This window comes from Sphaerodactylus townsendi, linkage group LG04 (assembly GCF_021028975.2).
Source record: "Sphaerodactylus townsendi isolate TG3544 linkage group LG04, MPM_Stown_v2.3, whole genome shotgun sequence".
Classification (NCBI taxonomy): domain Eukaryota; kingdom Metazoa; phylum Chordata; class Lepidosauria; order Squamata; family Sphaerodactylidae; genus Sphaerodactylus; species Sphaerodactylus townsendi.
The window spans coordinates 140,459,118-140,479,431 of record NC_059428.1 but is presented as its reverse complement, the minus strand read 5'-3'; the positions used below and the strand labels follow the sequence as shown (position 1 = coordinate 140,479,431).

Genomic DNA, 20,314 nt, shown 5'->3' with positions numbered 1-20,314 from the left:
TGAACTTTCTGAGCAAGGAAAAACTGTATTTCTTTTGAATAATGAAGTTACAGATGCTCTTGAACAGACAGCTAAATTTTTTTGCTTTGTAATTCTTAAACGTTCTTAACTATATAATAGCACTATGGTTATTTCAGTGGTGTACCTAGGCAAACGGGCACCCTGGGCAATACCTGAGTTTGATGCCCTTCCATGGGCGAGCAGCCTGGCCACAGCACTCACCCTTCCCGGATGGCTCCAGCAGCCCAAGTTCACCGGAGGCGGAGCTCACCGTCCTCCTACTCTGCCTCTGCTGGCTTGTGGGCCACCATGCAGAGTGGGTGGGGCTTAGCCAGAGTGGGCGGGCTTAGAAATCAGGTGCCCTCACGCGACTTAAAATTTCTGCGCCTTGGGCAACTGGCCACTTGCCCAATAGGCGGTACGCCACTGGGTTATTTTAATGTTTGCTGTGCCTATGTTTTTAGAATAACTTTGTTTAAATTTATATTTCAATCAAGTTTCCAGATTGATTGATTGATTGGTTGGTTGGTTGGTTGGTTGGTTCTCAGTTTGCTCTGGCCTCTTCTTCCCACTCCACCTTCTCTGCTCCTGAAATCTTGGTCTGAATGTATCCAGGATACTCTTCATACACTCTGGCGTACAAAAGCTTTATCTGGAATAAATTTGGTTCAGTTCTTTGTGGAGCTATTGGACTCCTATTTAATTTGGTGATGGCAAATTAACGGAGCAGGCCTTCTGGAATTATTAACAAAAGAATGTGTTTGCAGGGAGTACCAAATTTATACTGGATTAAAGGAGGTGTTTTCAGAACCCTCAGAAAGGGTTGCAAAGACCTGTGACTCATTCCAGCTCGGGTCAAAGTATACGACAAGCTTGCAGGCCCCTCTCTCTCATTGGGAGAGTCTTGGCCAGGGAGTAGAGGAGAAAGCCATCAATGTGCTCTCACAGCAAAGCAAGGAAACAGTCCAAAAGTGGCAGTGAGGACACCACCACCACAGCATGACCTTCCTGGATATTTTCTTTCCTCCAAGAGATTGTGCCCTCTGAGAGATTGCCTGGTACCCAAAGGGCAACAGAGGCAGCCCTCTGGGTGCCAAACAGGAAGCAGTCAAAAGCACGCTGTGGCAGCACATCCTTCAACTCTATATTAAGCAGATAAGTTGGCTGTCGAAGACTTTTAAATGCGCAATTTAAAAACTGACAGAAATGTGTCATGGATGTGTGAGGTATACAGTGAAACCTGTCAAAAGTATATGGGTGGGAAAAATAACGAAGGCCAATCTGTCAATAGAAAAACAGGGACCCAAAAAAAATCTTACCCAAAAAGGCAGATGGAGACACTGTGCCGTTGCTCCGCGACACCATGACGCTGATCCCCGTCTCCACAAACGGCACAGAGAAGTCAACCACCTCCGAACGCTCCCCGTTAATCGTGAGGGACCCGACAGCCATCACAGCCTGCTTTTTGACCACCTGAAAGTGAGAGAGAGGAAGTGGGGGCGGGGGGGAGAGACAGATAATTTTAGCCCCCATATCGAACCCCAGCCAGGTCCCAAGCAAGTTCAAAGCATGTGTTGGCGAGGGTTGACTGAAGAGCGCTTTTACCTAACAGAACTTACTTCCCCAATCATTCCGTTCCACTCGTTATTGATCTTTTTCCCGTGCTTCCCATTCGTCACCAGGTAGAGGTCATAGGTGAATTTGATGGCCTTGGACAGCTTTTTCAGGATGTCAATACAGAATCCCTTGCAGCACTTCTTCACGTTCCTCCCTTCTTTGGTGATGTTGCTGCGGCCACAAAACAAATGACAACCGGTTACGCTTCTCAGCCCAGAAACAAATTTCCTCAGGAAGAACCCTAGCAGGCACGCCGCCGGGAATCTCCACTTGAGGAGCAGGCAGGGGGCCTCTGGATTTGGGCCTCTCCAAATCTCACGGGATTTGGAAATCTCATGCAACTGGGGTTACAGGGAAAGAGGCCCTACAGCAGGGGTGTTGTGTTCCAGGTGTTCATGAACTAAGGCTCATTCCGCACATGCACAATAATGCACTTTCAAACTGCTTTCAGTGCTCTTTGAAGCTGTGCGGAATAGCAAAATCCACTTGCAAACAGTTGTGAAAGTGGTTTGAAAACGCATTATTTTGCATGTGCAGAAGGGGCCTATGATTCCCATCAGTCCCTGCCAGCATGGCCAATTGAATCTTAGTCCGTGAACATCTGGGGTGCCAGATGTTCATGTTGGACACACCTGCCCTACAGATGTTGGACACCCCTGCCCTACAGCGTATCACAGGGAGACTGTCCCATCCATCAAAGAGGCTTGTGTGGTGATCATATGACAGAGGGCCTTTTCATAGAATCCTACAGTTGGTAAAGATCACCAGGGCCATTGAGTCCAACCCATGCCCTGCAGGAATATATCATAAAAGCATGCCCGACAGATGGCCATCCACTCTCCACCACACTCTGAAGAAGAGGAAGAGAAGAGTTTGGATTTATATCCCCCCTTTCTCTCCTGTAGGAGACTCAAAGGGGCTTACAATCTCCTTGCCCTTCCCCCCTCACAACAAACACCCTGTGAGGTGGGTGGGGCTGAGAGAACTCAGAAGAGCTGTGACTAGCCCAAGGTCACCCAGCTGGCATGTGTGGGAGTGTACAGGCTAATCTGAATTCCCCAGATAAACCTCCACAGCTCAGGCGGCAGAGCTGGGAATCAAACCCGGTTCCTCCAGATTAGATACACAAGCTCTTAACTTCCTACGCCACTGCTGCTCCTGAGGCAGCGAATTCCACTGGCGAATAGCCCTGATGGTCAGGAAGTTCTTCCTAACGTTTAGATGGAATCTCTTTTCTGTACCTTGAATCCATTACTCCTGGTCTAAGTCTCTGGAGCAGCAGAAAACAAGCTTGCTCCCTCTTCAACCTGACCTCCCTTCAAATATTTAAATCTGGCTATCATATCACCTCTTAACCTTCTCTTCTCCAGACTAAATATATCTAGCTCCCTAAGCCAGACTTTGGTCGCTTTCCTGTGGACCCATTCCAGCTTGTCAATATCCTCCTTTAATTGCAGCTCCCAGAACTGGACACAGTATTCCAGGTGAGGTCTGACCGATGCAGAATAGGGTACTATTACGTCCCTTGATCTGGACACTATACTCCTGTTGATGCAGCCCAGAATCACACTGGCTTTCTTGGCTGCTGTATCACACTGCTGACTCATGCTCAGTTTTGTGTCTTTTTGATGGGGGCCCCACCATTAAGGAACAACCCACCCCGGAGAGGTGTGTATGCCCCCCCCCCCACTTTGGGGATAGCTGAAGATGGTTTTATTTAGGACTGTACTTTGATTAATTCTGTGGTTTTAAACTCTGTTTTTATGACGGGGATTTTATTTATATTGTAGTCCGACATGTATTATGTAAAGTGCGAAGTGTTTTAAGTGTTTTAAGGAAAAAAATAATGTTTTAAGGAAAAAAATAATGCAGCCTACAGAAGGGCTTGTGTACATTTACGGAATTGAGGACTAACAGGTCACTCTGTGGCTCTGTTGCATTAACTACATTTTCTTTCAAGACCTGCCAAGGAGGAAAAAACTAGAACACGGAGAGAAAAACAAGCACCAGGAATTCTTAAAGGAATCGGCTTCTCATTAACTAAGCCAAATCACCGACTTACTTTATGACGACAAACTTCCGGCATGGCACGGTGTTCTTCACGCAAGTCTCCGTCAAAGGATCCATATCTTCCACAATGACAAACGGAGCTTCTTCCAAGGTGACGATGCTGAGGTGGTTGTTGTCCGGGTCGCTGTCGTTGAAGGAATTGAACCGGGGCCAGACAGAATACTTGTGGGTCAGCGTCTTGTTCTCCCATTTCCCAACCTACGAGGGAAAGAGGCACAGGTGGCTGAAAGGGAACCAATGGCAGCCCTGTGGCTTTCCAAAAAGCAAAAACTGACTGGGAGAGCACATCCCAAGTCTACTCTGAGGAACACATCACAGTCAGACTGGAGCCAATCTAGCCCAGGAGTATTCAAACTGCACGGTGTAGTGCATTAGGTGCCATTCTCACACTCGTGATGGGACGCAACCCCACCTTACCCAAATCCCATGACCACAGACTTAAGGTTGCTGTATGCCACTAAACAGTTAGAGGGGTAAGTAAACAGCAACCACCAGATAGTGGTGACAATGTTTAGCATTTGTTTACATTTTCAGAGCATTCAAAGGACTTTGTATGAATCTTACAACACTTGTGAAAAGAGAAGAAGAAGAAGAAGAAGAAGTAGAAGAAGTAGAAGAAGAAGTAGAAGAAGAAGAAGAAGAAGAAGAAGAAGAAGAAGAAGAAGAAGAAGTAGAAGAAGAAGAAGTAGAAGTAGAAGAAAAGGAGGAGGAGGAGGAGGAGGAGGAGGAGGAGGAGGAGGAGGAGGAGGAGGAGAAGCAGACATCATATGGAGGACCAAGGAGGTGAACCTGACTCTCCAGATTGGAGTCCACTACCCATGTGGAGGAGTGGGGAATCAAACCCAGTTCTTCAGATTAGAGTCTGTCACTCATTGTAGAGGAGGAAGGAGTTGAACTCAATTCTCCAGATTAGAGTCAACCGCTCATGCAGAGCAGTAATCGAACCTGGTTCTCCGAATCAGAGTCCACCACTCAAGTGGAACATTGAGGAATTGAACCCAGTTCTCTAGTTTAGAGTCTGCCAGTCATGTGGAGGGGTGGGGGATCAAATTGGGTTTTCCAGATTAGAGTCTGCCACTTATGGGGAGGAGTGAGGAATCGAACCCCGTTTCCCAGATTAGAGTCCACCATTCTTAACTATTACACCACACTGGTTCTCTACAACAACTCTGCAGGGTAGGCTAGTGGTATATTAATTCTGGGGTGGGTGGAGCTTGGTTGGGGAAATGAGGCAGAGAGATTATTATTATACCCTTCTAAGGCCATTGATTTTAAAGGAGGGTTGCCAGTTCCGGGTGGGGAAATTCCTCAAGATTTTGGGGTGGAGCCAAGGGAGGGGTTTGGGGCGGAGCCAAGGGAGGACTTCAGTGAGGGATAATGCTTTAGAATTCCCCCTCCAAATATGCCAATTGATCTATGTCATCTAGAAATCAGCTGTAACACCAGGCGATTTCCATTTTCTACTGGGCAAGGTCGGGGGTAACCTTCCTTTAGGATAGCAGTGTCAGGGGATCCTCTCATGGATCAGTTCCAAACAGTTCTGTTGACTAATCGAAATGAAGAGAGCAGAAGTAAAACACTGAAGTGGATTCTTATCATTTGGTCGTTGGAAGGATCCCACAGAGAGGATGGGTATAAAACTGCCCCCAAATGGAGACCATGAAACGGCGCTAATCAGGGGAGCAAAGGAATATTCCCATTTATTGCGCACGAAAAGATAATTCATCGATCTTTCCGTTTTACGAGCTGGACATCATTCTCAAAAGCCTGCTTGAAGTGCCCACTTAGCTTTACTGCAGAGGTCCAGTTTTTGGGCTGGTGGAAGTATAAAATGGGAGGGGATAATTATTGGAAGGACACATATCCTTAGGAGGATGAATCCGACATCACAGACTGAACCATCAGAGGGGAAGATATCCAACAATATAACAGACAATGGAAAACTTAGCCGCAGCTGGTGGGCTTTTTCTCGGCCCACAGGTAGCAAAACCAGAACAAGGCTATTAGCGTAGCAACATCTGGAGGTCATTCATTCATAGGGCTGCCATAAGTGGGAAGTAAGTCACACACGTACGCACACTGTGGGCTTTCAGGACCCATTTGCCTCAACAGCTGAGCTCCTCTGTTGAGTAGTAAAATAGATTTCCTCTGTTTGCTTATTCCCAGAATGATCAAATAGTCAAAGATAGACTGCCTCTGGATGTGGAAGCTCTATTTATGTCCTTCATCTACACTCCCCAACATATTTATTTAATCTGTGTGTACCCTACCTCAGAGGCATAGTTCCAAGGGGGCGGAGGGTGCACGGCGCACAGGGTGCGCACCTCTGTGGGGGTGTGGCGAGGGCATTCTGGGGCGGGGCGGGGACATTCCGGGGCAGGGGCAGAAGATGCATCAGTGCACCAGGCGCTTCCCGCCCCCCTTGCTATGCCTCTGCCCTGCCTTTCTCCTCAGAGTGGCTTAGATAATTCTTCTCACTTTCATTTTAGGCTGAGAAACTGTGATTGGCCAAAGTCACTTAGCAATTTTCCATGGCAGAATGGTGAATTGAACTTGGACCTCCCCAGTCTGGCAGTCTAACCATTACAACACACAGCATATTTAGCCATCATGGCTAACAGTTGAGAGGTCTATCTGCCATGCATTTGTCTAACCATCTGAGGTGTCATACTACGGTGGCATCTTAAGTAGAATTACACCCTTCTGCGCCAATTGAGTTCAATGTGATTGCAAGAGAGTAACTGTCAGTTGCCAGCATCATGAGGCAGTAAGTTCCACAGGGTAATTATGCATTGCATGAAGAAACACTTGTCTGTCCTGCATCTAGTGCCAATCAATTTAATTGTTTACCTCCACACATACACACACACAGACACTCCGCCTACATGCACACAATTTATACTGTTTTGCTAGAGGGAGAAAAAAATTATCTCCATCTGCTTTCTTCAGAACATGCAAATTTCTATAAATCTCTATCATGTTCCTATCAGTGTGTGTGGGGGTGGGGGTCTTTTCCCCAAACCATCTTGAATATTATTGGTTGCCATATCCTGTTGCAAAAACACCTTCTGGAAACCAACCCCCAACCCATCTCCAAAACCAACAGTGTTTCCTCATCCTTCAGATACCCCGACCTAACCCTACAGCCTGAATCCTCCTACTGGCAGGAGCCCCCAACAGATGTGTTCTCTCATCATTCATTCAGTATAACACATTATAAGAAAGAAGAGTCCTGCTGGATCAGACCAGTGAAGGTCCACCTAGTCCCCCATCCCACCTCCACAGTGGCCAACCACTTCCTCTGGAAGGTCACCAACAGGGCGTAGAAGCCAAGGCCTTCCTCCGATAAGAACCTCAGAAGAGCCCTGCTGGATCAGACCAGTGGTCCACCTAGTCCCCCATCCCACCTCCACAGTGGTCAACCACTTCCTCTGGAGGGTCACCAACAGGGCATAGAAGCCAAGACCTTCCCCCTGATAAGAACCTCAGAAGAGCCCTGCTGGATCAGACCAGTGAAGGTCCACCTAGTCCCCCATCCCACCTCCACAGTGGCCAACCACTTCCTCTGGAGGGTCACCAACAGGGCACAGAGGTAGAAGCCTTCCTCTGAGATTGACTTCCTCTGAATGGGGAGGTTTCCTTCAGACATCATGGCCAGCTGCCATTCAAAGACCCATCCCCCGTGAATCTGTATAAGCCCCACTCAATAAGAGTGAATGATATTTTGCCACATTTGTTAAGAGGCCTCTGATACAAGACTATGCCCTTGAAATCTCACACACACCCCTCCACACACACGCATTCTTGAACATTGCAGTCATTATGCACCAAGAATCACGATTCCAGTGAGTTAACACTCTTCAGTTTTAATTATGGCCCATATGGAAAAAATTTCCCACTCTCTACAAGCCAAAACAGCCCTTGAGCACTGGAGGGAAAGAACTGAGAGAGAAAAAGAGAGAGAGAGAGAAGAGAGAGGGGGGCAGAGAGAGAGAGAGGAGAGAGAGGAGAGAGAGAGAGAGGAGAGAGAGAAAGAGAGAGAGAGAAGAGAGGGGAGAGAGAGGGGAGAGAGAGAGGGGAGAGAGAGGGGGGAGAGAGAGAGGGGGAGAGAGGGGGGGAGAGAGAGGGGGGAAGAGAGGAGAGAGAGAAAGAGAGAGAGAGAGAAGAGAGGGAGAGAGAGAGAGGGGAGAGAGAGGGGAGAGAGAGGAGAGAGAGAGAGAGAGAGAGAGAGAGAGAGAGAGAGAATGATTTAGGCCAGGAATAATACAGTAAAGGGAATATAGAAATCATTCAATGTGTCCAGCAGTGCTCGGCTTCTCTCTCTACCCCCTTCCCTCTGAGTTACATATGAGATTAATAAACGGCGCAGAGCTCTCGCCAAAGACGTGGCCAAGCCGCAACGGCAAATTAATTGAGAACTAAATTGAATTCAAAGCAAAACCTTTCCACGCTGCTGGCCGTCGCTGGGAAATGAAATGCCAGGGTTCAAAGGGGACCACACTCCACGCAAAGGGGGAAGGCTAATGCCCAGCGGCCGCAACTTTGGGGTGGAAGGAAAGAAAGGGGTGCCAACGATGGCATTTGACCCTCAGATGCACTGGCTTTCACCAGCGGGTGCCACCGGGCTGAGACCTGCGACCGCAGACTGCACGGCGGTAAAAATTGCAGGAACAGTAAAAAGAAAAAGGAGCAGTCCGTTCAAATGCACATCGGCCCTGAGCAGCCGGCATTGTGTTTTAATCGATGATCACTGTTCATACTGTTATTTGAAAATGCATTGAAACAAAGAAAAAAAAAACAGGAGGCGCTGAACTCAAGTCAGCCTCTTAAAGAGGGAACTGCCGGTGGGGGGGTTGGGGGTGGGGAGCCCTGATCCTTGTAGCTGAGCTAAACTACCATCCTTCTTCAGAGACTATAACCCTGGGAGGGTTTAGAAGAAGTCAGCTGGGCCCCCTTTCGCCAAAACGCAAAAAAAGCCTCTGCAAACAAAAAGCAAGTGTATCATCGAAGGCTTTCACGGCCAGAATCACTAAGGCGTTGTAGGTTTTCCGGGTTGTATGGCCGTGTTCTAGCAGCATTCTCTCCTGACATTTCGCCTGCATCTGTGGCTGAAGATGCCAGCCACAGATGCAGGCGAAACGTCAGGAGAAAATGCTACTGGAACAAGGCCATACAGCCTGGAAACCACACAACACCCCAAAAAACAAGTGCATTGCAAAGAAGATTCAGCCCCTTCCCTCAATATGCTGGCTTTCCACAAGCGTGGGGTCTCTTAGGTCATTGCAAAAGTATTCCGTTCTTTTTTGAATCATACCACACTCACATGCAGCATTTCTCTGAGAGCGGCCACCTTTTGTAACTCTAGGGACTTCCCCTAGACTCGATGTCTTCACCACACAGACTCCTGGAAATTCCTAGAGTGTCACCAGGAAGCTACTTTCTCGTGAAACTCCGCCCTCCCCATGTGGTGCCCAAAACCTCCTGGCACTTGCCAGCATGGGGCTGGAGATCTTAAATGCTGGAAAGCCCTGGACCTACTCAGCAACTGCTTCAGCTGCAGGCTCTTGGGCAGTTCAATGCCTCAGTAACGTGAGAAGCAGCTGTATTGTTTGTGCTGCAATATGATGTCTCTCTGAAGCTTGCACAGTTGGCAAACTAAATCCACCTTCCTGATCGCCAGAAAGCACGGATTCTGCTGGATATCAGCGCCACTAAACTGTCACTCACCCTTTTCCCCTGGCTTAAGATCATATGAAAGAGCCAGCTGGATCAGACCAGAGTCCATCTAGTCCAGCACTCTGCTACTCGCAGTGGCCCACTAGGTGCCTTTGGGAGCTCAGGAGCTCAGGCAGGAGGTGAAAGCAATGGCCTTCTGCTGCTGCTGCTCTCGAGCACCTGGTCTGCTAAGGCATTTGCAATCTCAGCTCAAGGGGGATCCAGATTGGCAGCCATAGATCGACTTCTCCATCAATCTGTCCAAGCCCCTTTGAAAGCTAAAAGCTTCGGCTTGCCTGGCCAGATGCAGCCAGAGGTCAGCACTGAAAACAGCACCTGCCTTCCAGCGGAGGAAGACATGGCACCGGACGCACTTCTGCGAGATTGACAGGACATTTCTCCCATAGGGACTTCGGCAGCGGTGGGATTCAGCCGGTTCGCACCACTTCGGCAGAACCGGTTGTTTAAATGGTGCTTGTAAACAACCAGTTGTTAAATTATTTGAATCCCACCACTGGGTCATAGTGCCGGGAGTTCAAATCTTGAACTTTTTCTCCCTCCTCCTCTCCTCCCCAGGGGTTCCTCCAGTGCACAAACCACTCACGCCCACCCTGACCCCTCCACCTTCCCCATCTCTTAGATCAGGGGTGTCCAACTCTGGCGCTTCAGTTGTTCATGGACTACAGTTCCCAACTGGTTATGCCAGTAGGAGCTGATGGGAATTGTAGTCTATGAACATCTGAAGCGCCAGAGTTGGACACCTCTGTCTTAGATCTCTCCAGGACCAAGATCTGGTCTCAGGTCCTGCGAGCAACACTGGGCAGATCCCGACATGTTCAACTTGCAAGTGCGTCTGTTGCACTCTCAAAATTGGCCGTGCCTTCCTCCCCCATCAGCTCTTCCCCCAGGACACAACATTTTTCCTTCTAAAAGGGCAGGGAAAGTTAGGTGGTCTAGGGAGGGGCTCTTGAAACCTAGCTTGCCCGCAAATTATTCTCCCCCATCTTTCCCAACCGCAATTCCTGGCAGGGGAAGGACTGCGGCTTAGTGGAAGAGCTCCTGCTTGGCACTTGGAACGTCCTAGGCTCATTCCCAGGCACCTAAAAAGGGCCTGGAAAGAGGTGAAGTGTCTAGATAGGTGATGGCCACTAACCTGGATAGCTTTAAAAGGGGCTTGGGCAGATTTATGGAGGAGAAGTCGATCTATGGCTACCAATCTTGATCCTCTTTGATCTGTGATTGCAAATGCCTTAACAGTCCAGGGGCTCGGGAGCAGCAGCAGCAGAAGGCCATTGCTTTCACATCCTGCATGGAAGCTCCCAAAGGCACCTGGTGGGCCACTGCGAGTAGCAGAGTGCTGGACTAGATGGACTCTGGTCTGATCCAGCAGGCTCTTTCTTATGTTCTTATGTTCTTAAGTGAAAAACCTCAGCCTAAGACCGTGGTGTAAGGGTCTGTTACTCTAGTCAATAAGTAAGACTCAGGAATATTTCAAGAGCTTTGTTGAACTGTGTCAGATCCTAAGGTTCTGGAAGCCAGAGCTGGCGCTCTGTCCTCTGTCCCCAGTATATATCTCAAAACATTGCTCCTTCAAACAGTCCCCCACCCTCCCATCCATTCCCAAAACGATCCACATAAGAAAAGACAGTGAGAAAGCAACATTGTTATGCAACTTCAAGCCACAACAGTCTCCCTCCCTTCCCCGGGAAGATAAGGGGGGAAGGCTTGCCTGATTCACTAGTTACAAAGCAATAGAGAAAGCATCCAGGCCCCAGGCTACTGATAAGAAGCCCTTGTGCAGCCTTGACTCTTGTCATGAGATGCCACGCCCAGCAGGAGCCAGGCCTGACATCTGGAGAGCGGCTGCCAATCTGATTTTGATAGACCAATGGTCTGACAATGGGCCAAAGGCAGCTTCCATGTGAGCGTGGAATTATGGGAGAACACCTTTGCATCTTGATTAACCCCACTCAGAGGAGAGCCTTAGCTACCACACAATGTAATGTGATACCATCATCTTTTTAGGATGGGAGATACACAAATGTGGAATGTGCTAAAAGGGTTTGTTCTTGTGATTTGGTTGCTGTCGAAACACTTGACCATTCTCTGTTTGTATGGCCCAAATACGATAAGACAGATGAATATATGAACTCCATTTTTGTTTTGCAGTGTTCCCAATGGCAAGAGTGTTATAAAATTCCATATCTCCGGAATAGTTCTGAGGCGCTTTTTTGTGAGAACGTTGCAAATTTCATTTTTGAGATTAGCAATTTCTAATCGGGTTTTTTTCCTCGCTTGTAATTTCTCTTTATTATACATATCTGTAATTTTTTTTGTTTTTGTATGCCAATAAAGGCTGTTGTTGTTGTATAAGGCAGCCTCAGCCTACTATATTGCAGCGCTTACCAGCCCTATATATAGGAGAGCCTATGCTGGCTAGATTTAACATTATGCCATCCCCGCTCCCTAGAGGAAGACTCAAGGGTCTACCAAACGATAAGAGGCTTTGCCCCTGCAGTCCAGGGCAGTTGGATTCCATTGCGCACATTCTCCTCCACTGCCCACTTTACCAGAATCCAAGATCCAGCTTATTATTACAAATCATTGACTCTAGGAAAACCCTTACAGAGCTTGATCAAGTAAATATGCTCTTAAACTGTAATGACCTTGACTGTTGTCTCGTAGTGGCAAAGTTTCTGGCTGAGGTTTGCGAACTGAACTTATGATCCAGTGTGAAGTTTTATCTAGTAATTTTAACTGTATTTATATTGTGTGTTCTGTATGCCAATAAAGGCTTATTGAAATTGAAATTGATAAGGCAGCCTCATGGGTTCATGTGAATGATGGGAACTGTAGGGGGTTTTTTTTGTCAGCCTGCCAAACTGAAGACTCCACACCACAACACACGCAATTCCCACCAACCCCCCATATTCAAATACAGGTGGGCTACACACGGAGAAGCGTGCAGATGCAACTGTATTTGAACGATGGAGTGCTTCAAATCACAAACAAATCAGAAGAAGAAGAAGAAGAAGAAGAAGAAGAAGAAGAAGAAGAAGAAGAAGAAGAAGAAGAAGAAGAAGAAGAAGAAGAAGAAGAAGAAGAAGAAGAAAAAGAAGAAGAAGAAGAAGAAGAAGAAGAAGAAGAAGAAGAAGAGGAGGAGGGGGAGGAGGAGGAGGAGGAGGAGGAGGAGGAGGAGGAGTTTGGATTAATATCCCCGCTTTCTCTCCTGCAGGAGACTCAAAGGGGCTTACAATCTCCTTGCCCTTCCCCCTCACAACAAACACCCTGTGAGGTAGGTGGGGCTGAGAGAGCTCCGAAGAGCTGTGACTAGCTCAAGGTCACCCAGCTGGCGTGTGTGGGAGTGCACAGGCTAACCCTATGAACCAGCCTTCAGATAGAGCCTGTTCCCTATCAGCCCTACCAGCATGGCCAATTGGCCATGCTGACAGAGGCTGATGGGAATTGTAGTTCCTGAACATCTGGAGAGCCGCAGGTTCCCTACCCCTGGGCTAACCTGAATTTCCCCAGATAAGCCTCCACAGCTCAGGCGGCAGAGCTGGGAATCAAACCCGGTTCCTCCAGATTAGATACACGAGCTCTTAACCTCCTACGCCACTGCTGCTCTCGCAAACTGAGCACGTTCGTTTTGCAAGCACGGCGTTGATGAAGATTGAAGCGTCCCTGCCTGCAAGATTTCCATTGCTTTCCAGGAGGCCCAAACCGCCTTAACCCTGTACATCTTTTTCCCCCTGTGCAAAACCCGCAGAGAACCTCAGGGAATAAGAAACCCAGCCCCTGCCTTGAGTCTCCTTCAGGGTCAGCCTCACCTTCTCCCACTCCCGCGTCTGGTTCAGCACAATGACCACCAGTCTGGGGTGCGCTTGGTAGCCGTCGTCGGTGAAGGATAAGTCCTTCGCTTCCCAGGTCACATTCATCATAAAGCTGGACAGAAAAGAAACGTTCAAAGGGAGAATTAATGAGCTGTCCAACAATTAACGAGCAAGCTAATTCAGTCATTGGATTAACGCCGATGAAACACATGCTATAAATCCTCCCTTCGCCACAGAGACCGGGGGGTTTTTTTGGGCCAAAACCAAATCCTCCGTGTCTGTGTTTGGGAATGAGTCCCACTTTAAGATCAACAATGCTTCGTTCCCGAGCCAGGGCGAACAAGCGGGCCAGAGGCGCTGGGAAGGCATCCTTTGAAAGGCCAGCCAAAATATTGCGTAGACCCGGCTCGGATTGAAACGGCACCCTGCTCCTTAGTCTCTCATCTAACTCAGAGGGGCAATACGACTGGAACAAATTGCAGGAATGAGCGGCGATTTTCTGCCCACAGTGCAAAACTGTCACATTTGCTATGACAAGATAAACGTCCCAAACAGGCAGAAGGATCCAAAACATTATCCCTTCCCTGATATCAACAACAGCTTCAAAGATGGCAAAGTCCAAGTATATCGTGGGTAGAAGTATTTACGGGGAGAGGCGGGAGCAATGGTTGGATAAGAGAACTGAGGCACCATTAAACCGAAAGTATGTAATGAGTAATTCACCCGAAAACACATCCAGGCTTCATATCTGCCTTGCACTATTTAGAGAACTATAGTGCTTTTGAAAAGGAATCACAATGTGCGATTAAGTCCACTGCAGTGGCGTCGCGCCAATGGGACTGGGGGGGTGCGATGCCCCGGACAGGGCAGCGGCATGGCCAGACCGTGGCGGGGGCATGGAGTGACGTTCCGGGGTGGGCACACATAATCCAAAATAATAATTTGAATCTGCTTTGCAAAAAAATTGTATGTCCGTTATTGCAGGAAAGTGACTCCCTCCCCCCCCCCGCCCCCCCCCCAATCCCACCTGCATGTTGGCAGAATGCAAAAAAGATACGAGCGTCTAGAAAAATACGTCGGGTCCCTGTATTTCTGAAGGCAACAAAACTGAACGCGGTAAATTTATCAGCTCTTATTCAACATCCTATTCGCTGTCTGATCCCTGACCAGAAAGAACTGCCCGTGCAGCTTTTCTCAGTGTGAAGAACAAGCGGTCAAAAAGGGAATCGATGAGACCATTTCAGACCAGGGCCGATTTTAGGAACAAAAGGAAAAGTTGGGGGGTTGTTAACAGGCGGATGAAGCTTCTTGTCCTAACCCTAAACAGGTACTGAGCATGGAAGAAGAAGAAGAAGAGGAGGAGTTTGGATTTATATCCCCCCTTTCTCTCCTGCAGGAGACTCAAAGGGGCTTACAATCTCCTTGCCCTTCCCCCCTCACAACAAACACCCTGTGAGGTTGGTGGGGCTGAGAGAGCTCTGAAGAGCTGTGACTAGCCCAAGGTCACCCAGCTGGCGTGTGTGGAAGTGTACAGGCTAATCTGAATTCCCCAGATAAGCCTCCACAGCTCAGGTGGCAGAGCGGGGAATCAAACCCGGTTCCTCCAGATTAGATACATGAGCTCTTAACCTCCTGCGCCACTGCTGCTCCTGGAGTGACTGGAACGGCTTAGTTTTGTATACACAAAGCGGCGTTACTGTAATGTCAGACCAAAGCAGGGCTGGAGAGGATTGTGCTACAAGAGTCAATGTCTGGACAGAGGTGAGTAAAGGTCCTGACTGGCTGACTAGGAAATAGGATCTGGCAAGACCCCAAGGATGGATTCTGGTCTCGGCCCACCCCAAAGCATCCTCCATCCTGCCACGAGCAGAAGCTGATGGCACATGACTGGAGTCCAAGGCCAGCGTGTACGATGTTCTAAGGAGCATGACGCCATCGCGTTGCCAGTGAACCGCTACATGCTTGGCCGCTCGACCCCTTAATACGGCTTCTTATAAAGCAGAGGGCCCCAACCTTTTGGAGCCTGTGGGCACCTTTGGAATTCTGAGTGCAGCCACAAAATGGCTGCTGAACGAGGTGGAGTCGGCCACAAAATGGCAGCGACAGATTCGTTTCAGTCACAGTGAAGAACTTCACACTATAGTGGCAGCTGTTGACAAAGGAAGGTTGTGAAAAAATCTGTACCACCAACCAAATCCACAATGGCGCATTAGAAGCCTTGCTGGGCAAAAGCTCTACCAGGCCACACTTTCTAAAAATTCTTGGTGGCCACCAGGAACATGGCTTGGCATCCACGGGCACCATGTTGGAGACCTCTGCTATAAAGCATCAACACATCACAGTATTTTCCTATCTCTGCAGTGCATAGATATGCAGTGGTGGGATCCAAAAATTTCAGTAACAGGTTCCCATGGTGGTGGGATTCAAACTGTGGCATAGCACCAATGGGGCTGGGCAGGGCACAACGGGGGCGTGACCGGGCATTCTGGGGGCGGGGCATTCCTGGGCGGGGCTGTGGCAAGGACGCAGCCGCTGCGCCAGTCCTTGGGCAGGAAATGAATGAACATAGGCGCACCTCCTGCTAGACTGCTTCAAGTTCTGCGCGGTACTGCTGAGAGGAGGGGCGTAACTAAGGCAAAAATCACGTGGCAAAATCACCAATTAGTAACCCCCTCTCGGCACACACAAATAATTAGTAACCTACTCTCGGGAACCTGTGAGAACCTGCTGGATCCCACCTCTGTAGATATGCCTGTAATTTGTTTCAGTGGGGGCCAACAGGAAGTACAGAAAGTATAGAAATGACGTATTACATGCCAGCAAGTACAGAAAGTATAGAAAGTGGCAACCGAGCTGCAATTTCTCAAGGCCGAAAAAGCTGTTAAGTCTGTACTCGGTTTCACGCCACTAACTGATCGTTCCAATCTATGCCTTGTCTTGTTCTCGAGCAACTGAGGGCGGGGAGGGGTGGTAAGGGAGAGCAGCTATATTTGATCCACAGATACGGCACCGAGGGCTTGAAATAAATTCTTCCGAGATCTTATCCAGTAATTTCAGAGCAGGGCTATTTCCAGAGCTGGTGATGGATTTTTTAGGATGCTCTTTCTCAACAGTTAAACTTTTGCCTAGATCTGTCTGAGATCTTCCAGAAGCGATGAGATGCTGCCCAAACCTGAAACGGTTCTGGATTCTGCTCTGATCCCCTTCCCAGGTACAAGATTTTTGGGTTTCAATATCTGGCCAACAGATGTGCCATGTTCCCCTGACATAAAAGAATGTCCTGACTCCTGAACCATTGCTGAGATATTGGTTTTTTTTGGAATAGGCCATATTGTCTACACCAGAGTGTAACCTCTCCAGAACAGGGGTCTGCAACCTGTGGCTCTCCAATTGGCCATGCTGGCAGGGGCTGATGGGATTTGTAGTCCATGAACATCTGGAGAGCCGCAGGTTGCAGACCCCTGCTCCAGAATCTTTGTTCCTCTTTCTCTTCTGTCACAAAGCACTCCCTTTTGGTCACTAATTTCCCACCAATGGGGTGGCTGCTTCTCCACTCACAACAGCGGCACCTCACACATTTTACACCAGTATATTAACACACAACACAGAGCAGCAACAAACATGCTAGAGCAGAGGCGTAGCTACCAGGGGATCGGGGGTGCACATTGCACTGGGTGTACACATGGGGGGCCCACAAAAATATTTCAGGTTCGTTTGGGGTTTTTTGATTTTTTAGTGTTTTTTCAGTTTTTGGCCTACAGGGGGCGCAATTTTTAGGCTAGCAGCACCAAAATTTCAGGGATTTTTTTGGAGACTCTCCTGATGATTCCACACAAGTTATGTGAGGTTTGGTTCAGGGGGTCTAAAGTTATGGACTCGCAAAGGGGGTGCCCCATCCCCCATTGTTTCCAATGGGAGCTAATAGGAAATGGGGGCTACACCTTTGAGGGTCCATAACTTTGGACCCCCCTGAACCAAACTTCACCAAACTTGGGTGGTATTGTAAGGAGAGTCTCCTAAAAATACCCTGAATTTTTGGTGCTGCTGGCTTAACAATTGCACCCCTGACAGCAGACACCTCCCAAATTCCTCCAGATTCTCCTTTTAAATACACCCCCTTCGGCATGGATTTAAAGGGAGAATGTGAGGTCCCCAGTTTAAACATTGGAAGTGATGCTGTTTCAGGGTGGGGGAGAATCCACCCCAAAACAGCATCACTTTCAATGTTGTTTTAACTGGGGACCCCAGATTCTCCCTTTAAGGTGGATTTAAAAGGAGAATCTGGGCTTCCTAGTTTAAACACCATTGAAAGTGATGCTGTCTGGGGGTGGATTAGAGTACCGATTCTGAGAATCATAGAATCATAGAAAGTTTGAAGAAGCCGCAAAGGTCATCAAGTCCAACCCCCTGCAATGCAGGAAAACACAATCAAAGCACCCCCGACATATGTTCATCCAGCCTTGGTTTAAAAACCTCCAAAGAAGGAAACTCCGCCACACTCCGAGGTTGTGAATTCCACTGTCCAACAACCCTCACTGTCAGGAAGTTTTTACTGATGTTTAGGTGGAATCTCTTTTCGTTCACCTTGAACCCAATACTCCTAGTCCTAGTCTCTGAAGCAGCAGAAAACAAGCTTGCTCCCTCACCAACATAACATCCCTTCAAATATCTAAACATGGCAAACATGTCACACCTTAACCTTCTCTTCACCAAACTAAACATCCCCAGTTTCCTAAGCCTCTCCTCGTGGGGCGTGGATTCCAGACCTTTGACCATTTGGGTTGCCCTCCACTGGACACGTTCCAGCTTGTCAATATCAACCCTGAATTGCGATGCCCAGAACTGTACATAATATTCCAGGTGAAGTCTAACCAATGCAGAGTAGAGTGGTACAATTACATCGCTCAGTCTAGACACTATTCTCCTATTGATACAGCTGAGAATCACATTGGCCTTCCTGGCCGTTGCATCGCACTGCTGACTCATGTTCAGTTTGTGGTCTACTAAGACTCCCAGATCCCTTTGGCAAGCCATCCCATATCTATGCATCTCATTTTTTCCTGCCTACATTTATCTTAAGAACTTAAGAATCAAACTCAATCAAGCATCCATTTGCCGTGTCGATCAGCTGGGAGCTTCCAGATGCTTGCGAGCAGCTAAGCATGAAGAATGTGCTATCTTGGGCTAGACACTGTCACAAAGGTCTTCTGTTTTCCCAAGTACCGATCAGCTGTCTTGGATGAGAAATGGCCTGACCCCAGCCCAGCCCATTGGGAGACTCACACATAACTGGGAAAAGAGCAGAATGACCTAAGTTGCTTTGAGCTCTCATCAGGAGAACAATGGAGTAGTAAAATAAACATGTAAAAATAAAGATTTTTAGCCTTTTATTCCTCTTTGTTCCACTATGTTCCTGCTAATGTGGAAGTCTATTAGTGTTACTGTATAATTACTACAACATGTACATCACCCTTAAACAAGAATGTATGATGTTTGTATCTCATAGCTTGACATACTTCTCTAGGTGAGGAAGCCAGCCAATCAGCACTCTGTGAAGGTGGATTATGTCATAGTTAAGCACTAGCCAATCAGCCCTCTGTACAGATGGGTGGGGTCATGAAAAGGAGCAGCCTACGTGATTGCTTCAAGTGTCAGCCAATCAGAACCCTGCACAGGTGGGTGAGATAACAGAAAGGAGTGGCTACATGACTTTTAGAAACAATAGCCAATCAGGATTTTGCAACGATAGTTGCCATCACGGAAAGGAACGGCTACATGATTGTTGCAAGGACTAGCCAGTCAGCAGATGCGTGGGGTCATTGAAAAGGGTAGCTTCCTTAATTGTCAGCCCACTGCAGAGATGTGTGTGATCACGGAAGGGGCTGCTATGCAGCGGCTTAAAAGGCTAGCCAATCAGCACTCTGCACTGCTCCACAACCGCAAGGATCACAACTATTGCAAGAATCACAATAAAATTATGCATTTGAAGTCCTTCGAATGCTGAAAATGCTATATAAATGCTAATGCAGCCTCATATGGCTAAAGCAATATAAATGCCAGCTTACTTATTTAGCTTTGTGCTTGCCCTCAATCAGGGGTGTCCAACTCTGGCGCCCCAGATGTTCATGGACTATGAAGCATAGAGTTGGAAGACTCCATGTCACGAAGGCCTCAGAGAAGAGTCCGGACGCTCTGGCCAGGCTGGGGTCTTCCAGACCTTCTCAGGGTATCCAGGGCTGGAGAAGGGCGGGTCACGGAAGGCAAACTGTCACCCAAGGTGTCCCATGTGTCAAGTCTGCACCTCCCGTGGAGGAATTCTCACCTGTGCTTCTAAAGAGCCCCGGGCGATTCAGAACCCAGTGCAATTCGATAACCAACAAGTCAAGCTTTCAGAAGAGATGATTAAGACAACTGAAAAGCAGATCAGACAAAATCGCTGCCTTTCCTAAGCTAGGGAGGCCAGCTTTCACCATCGACATAAGAGCCAAAAAAGTAGTAGCATTGTCGGAATAGGGGGCAGGAAGCAGTCTGGTATCTGTCTCGGGTGCTGGATCCATGGCCCCATCAAGGGCAGAAAAGTCAGAGAGGGAGAGATCTGCCTGATCCATTGCCACAGGAGATCACTTGAGCTGTGGAGGCTTATCTGGTGAACCAGATTAGCTTGTGCACTCCAACACATGCCAGCTGGTGACCTTGGGCTAGTCACAGTTCTTCGGAGCTCTCTCAGCCCCACCAGCCTCACAGGATATTTGTTGTGGGTGGGAAGGGGAAGAAGAAGAAGAAGAAGAAGAAGAAGAAGAAGAAGAAGAAGAAGAAGAAGAAGAAGAAGAAGAAGAAGAAGAAGAAGAAGAAGAAGAAGAATTGGATTTATATCCCCCCTTATCAAAAGGGCTTACAAACGCCTTTCCCTTCCCCCCCCACAACAAACACCCTGTGAGTTGGGGGAAGGCTGAGAGAGCTCCCAAGAACTGTGACTAGCCCAAGGTCACCCAGCTGGCGTGTGTGTGAGTGCACAGGCTATTACGCTATTCTGAATTCCCCAGATAAGCCTCCACAGCTCAAGCGGCAGAGCGGGGAAT

At 48.2% G+C, this 20,314-nt stretch overlaps 1 protein-coding gene across 1 annotated transcript in view; it reads right to left on the bottom strand.

Annotated features, from left to right (window-relative positions):
* GRIN2A (glutamate ionotropic receptor NMDA type subunit 2A) overlaps positions 1-20,314 on the bottom strand; it is a 299,483-nt gene that overhangs the window by 65,262 nt on the left and 213,907 nt on the right. Inside the window, exons 5-8 of the mRNA XM_048493435.1 lie at positions 13,233-13,347; positions 3,680-3,885; positions 1,620-1,788; positions 1,320-1,473 (exon numbers count right to left, since the gene is read on the bottom strand). Coding sequence (XP_048349392.1) covers positions 1,320-1,473; positions 1,620-1,788; positions 3,680-3,885; positions 13,233-13,347 — 644 coding nt within the window. The remainder of the gene's footprint in view (positions 1-1,319; positions 1,474-1,619; positions 1,789-3,679; positions 3,886-13,232; positions 13,348-20,314) is intronic.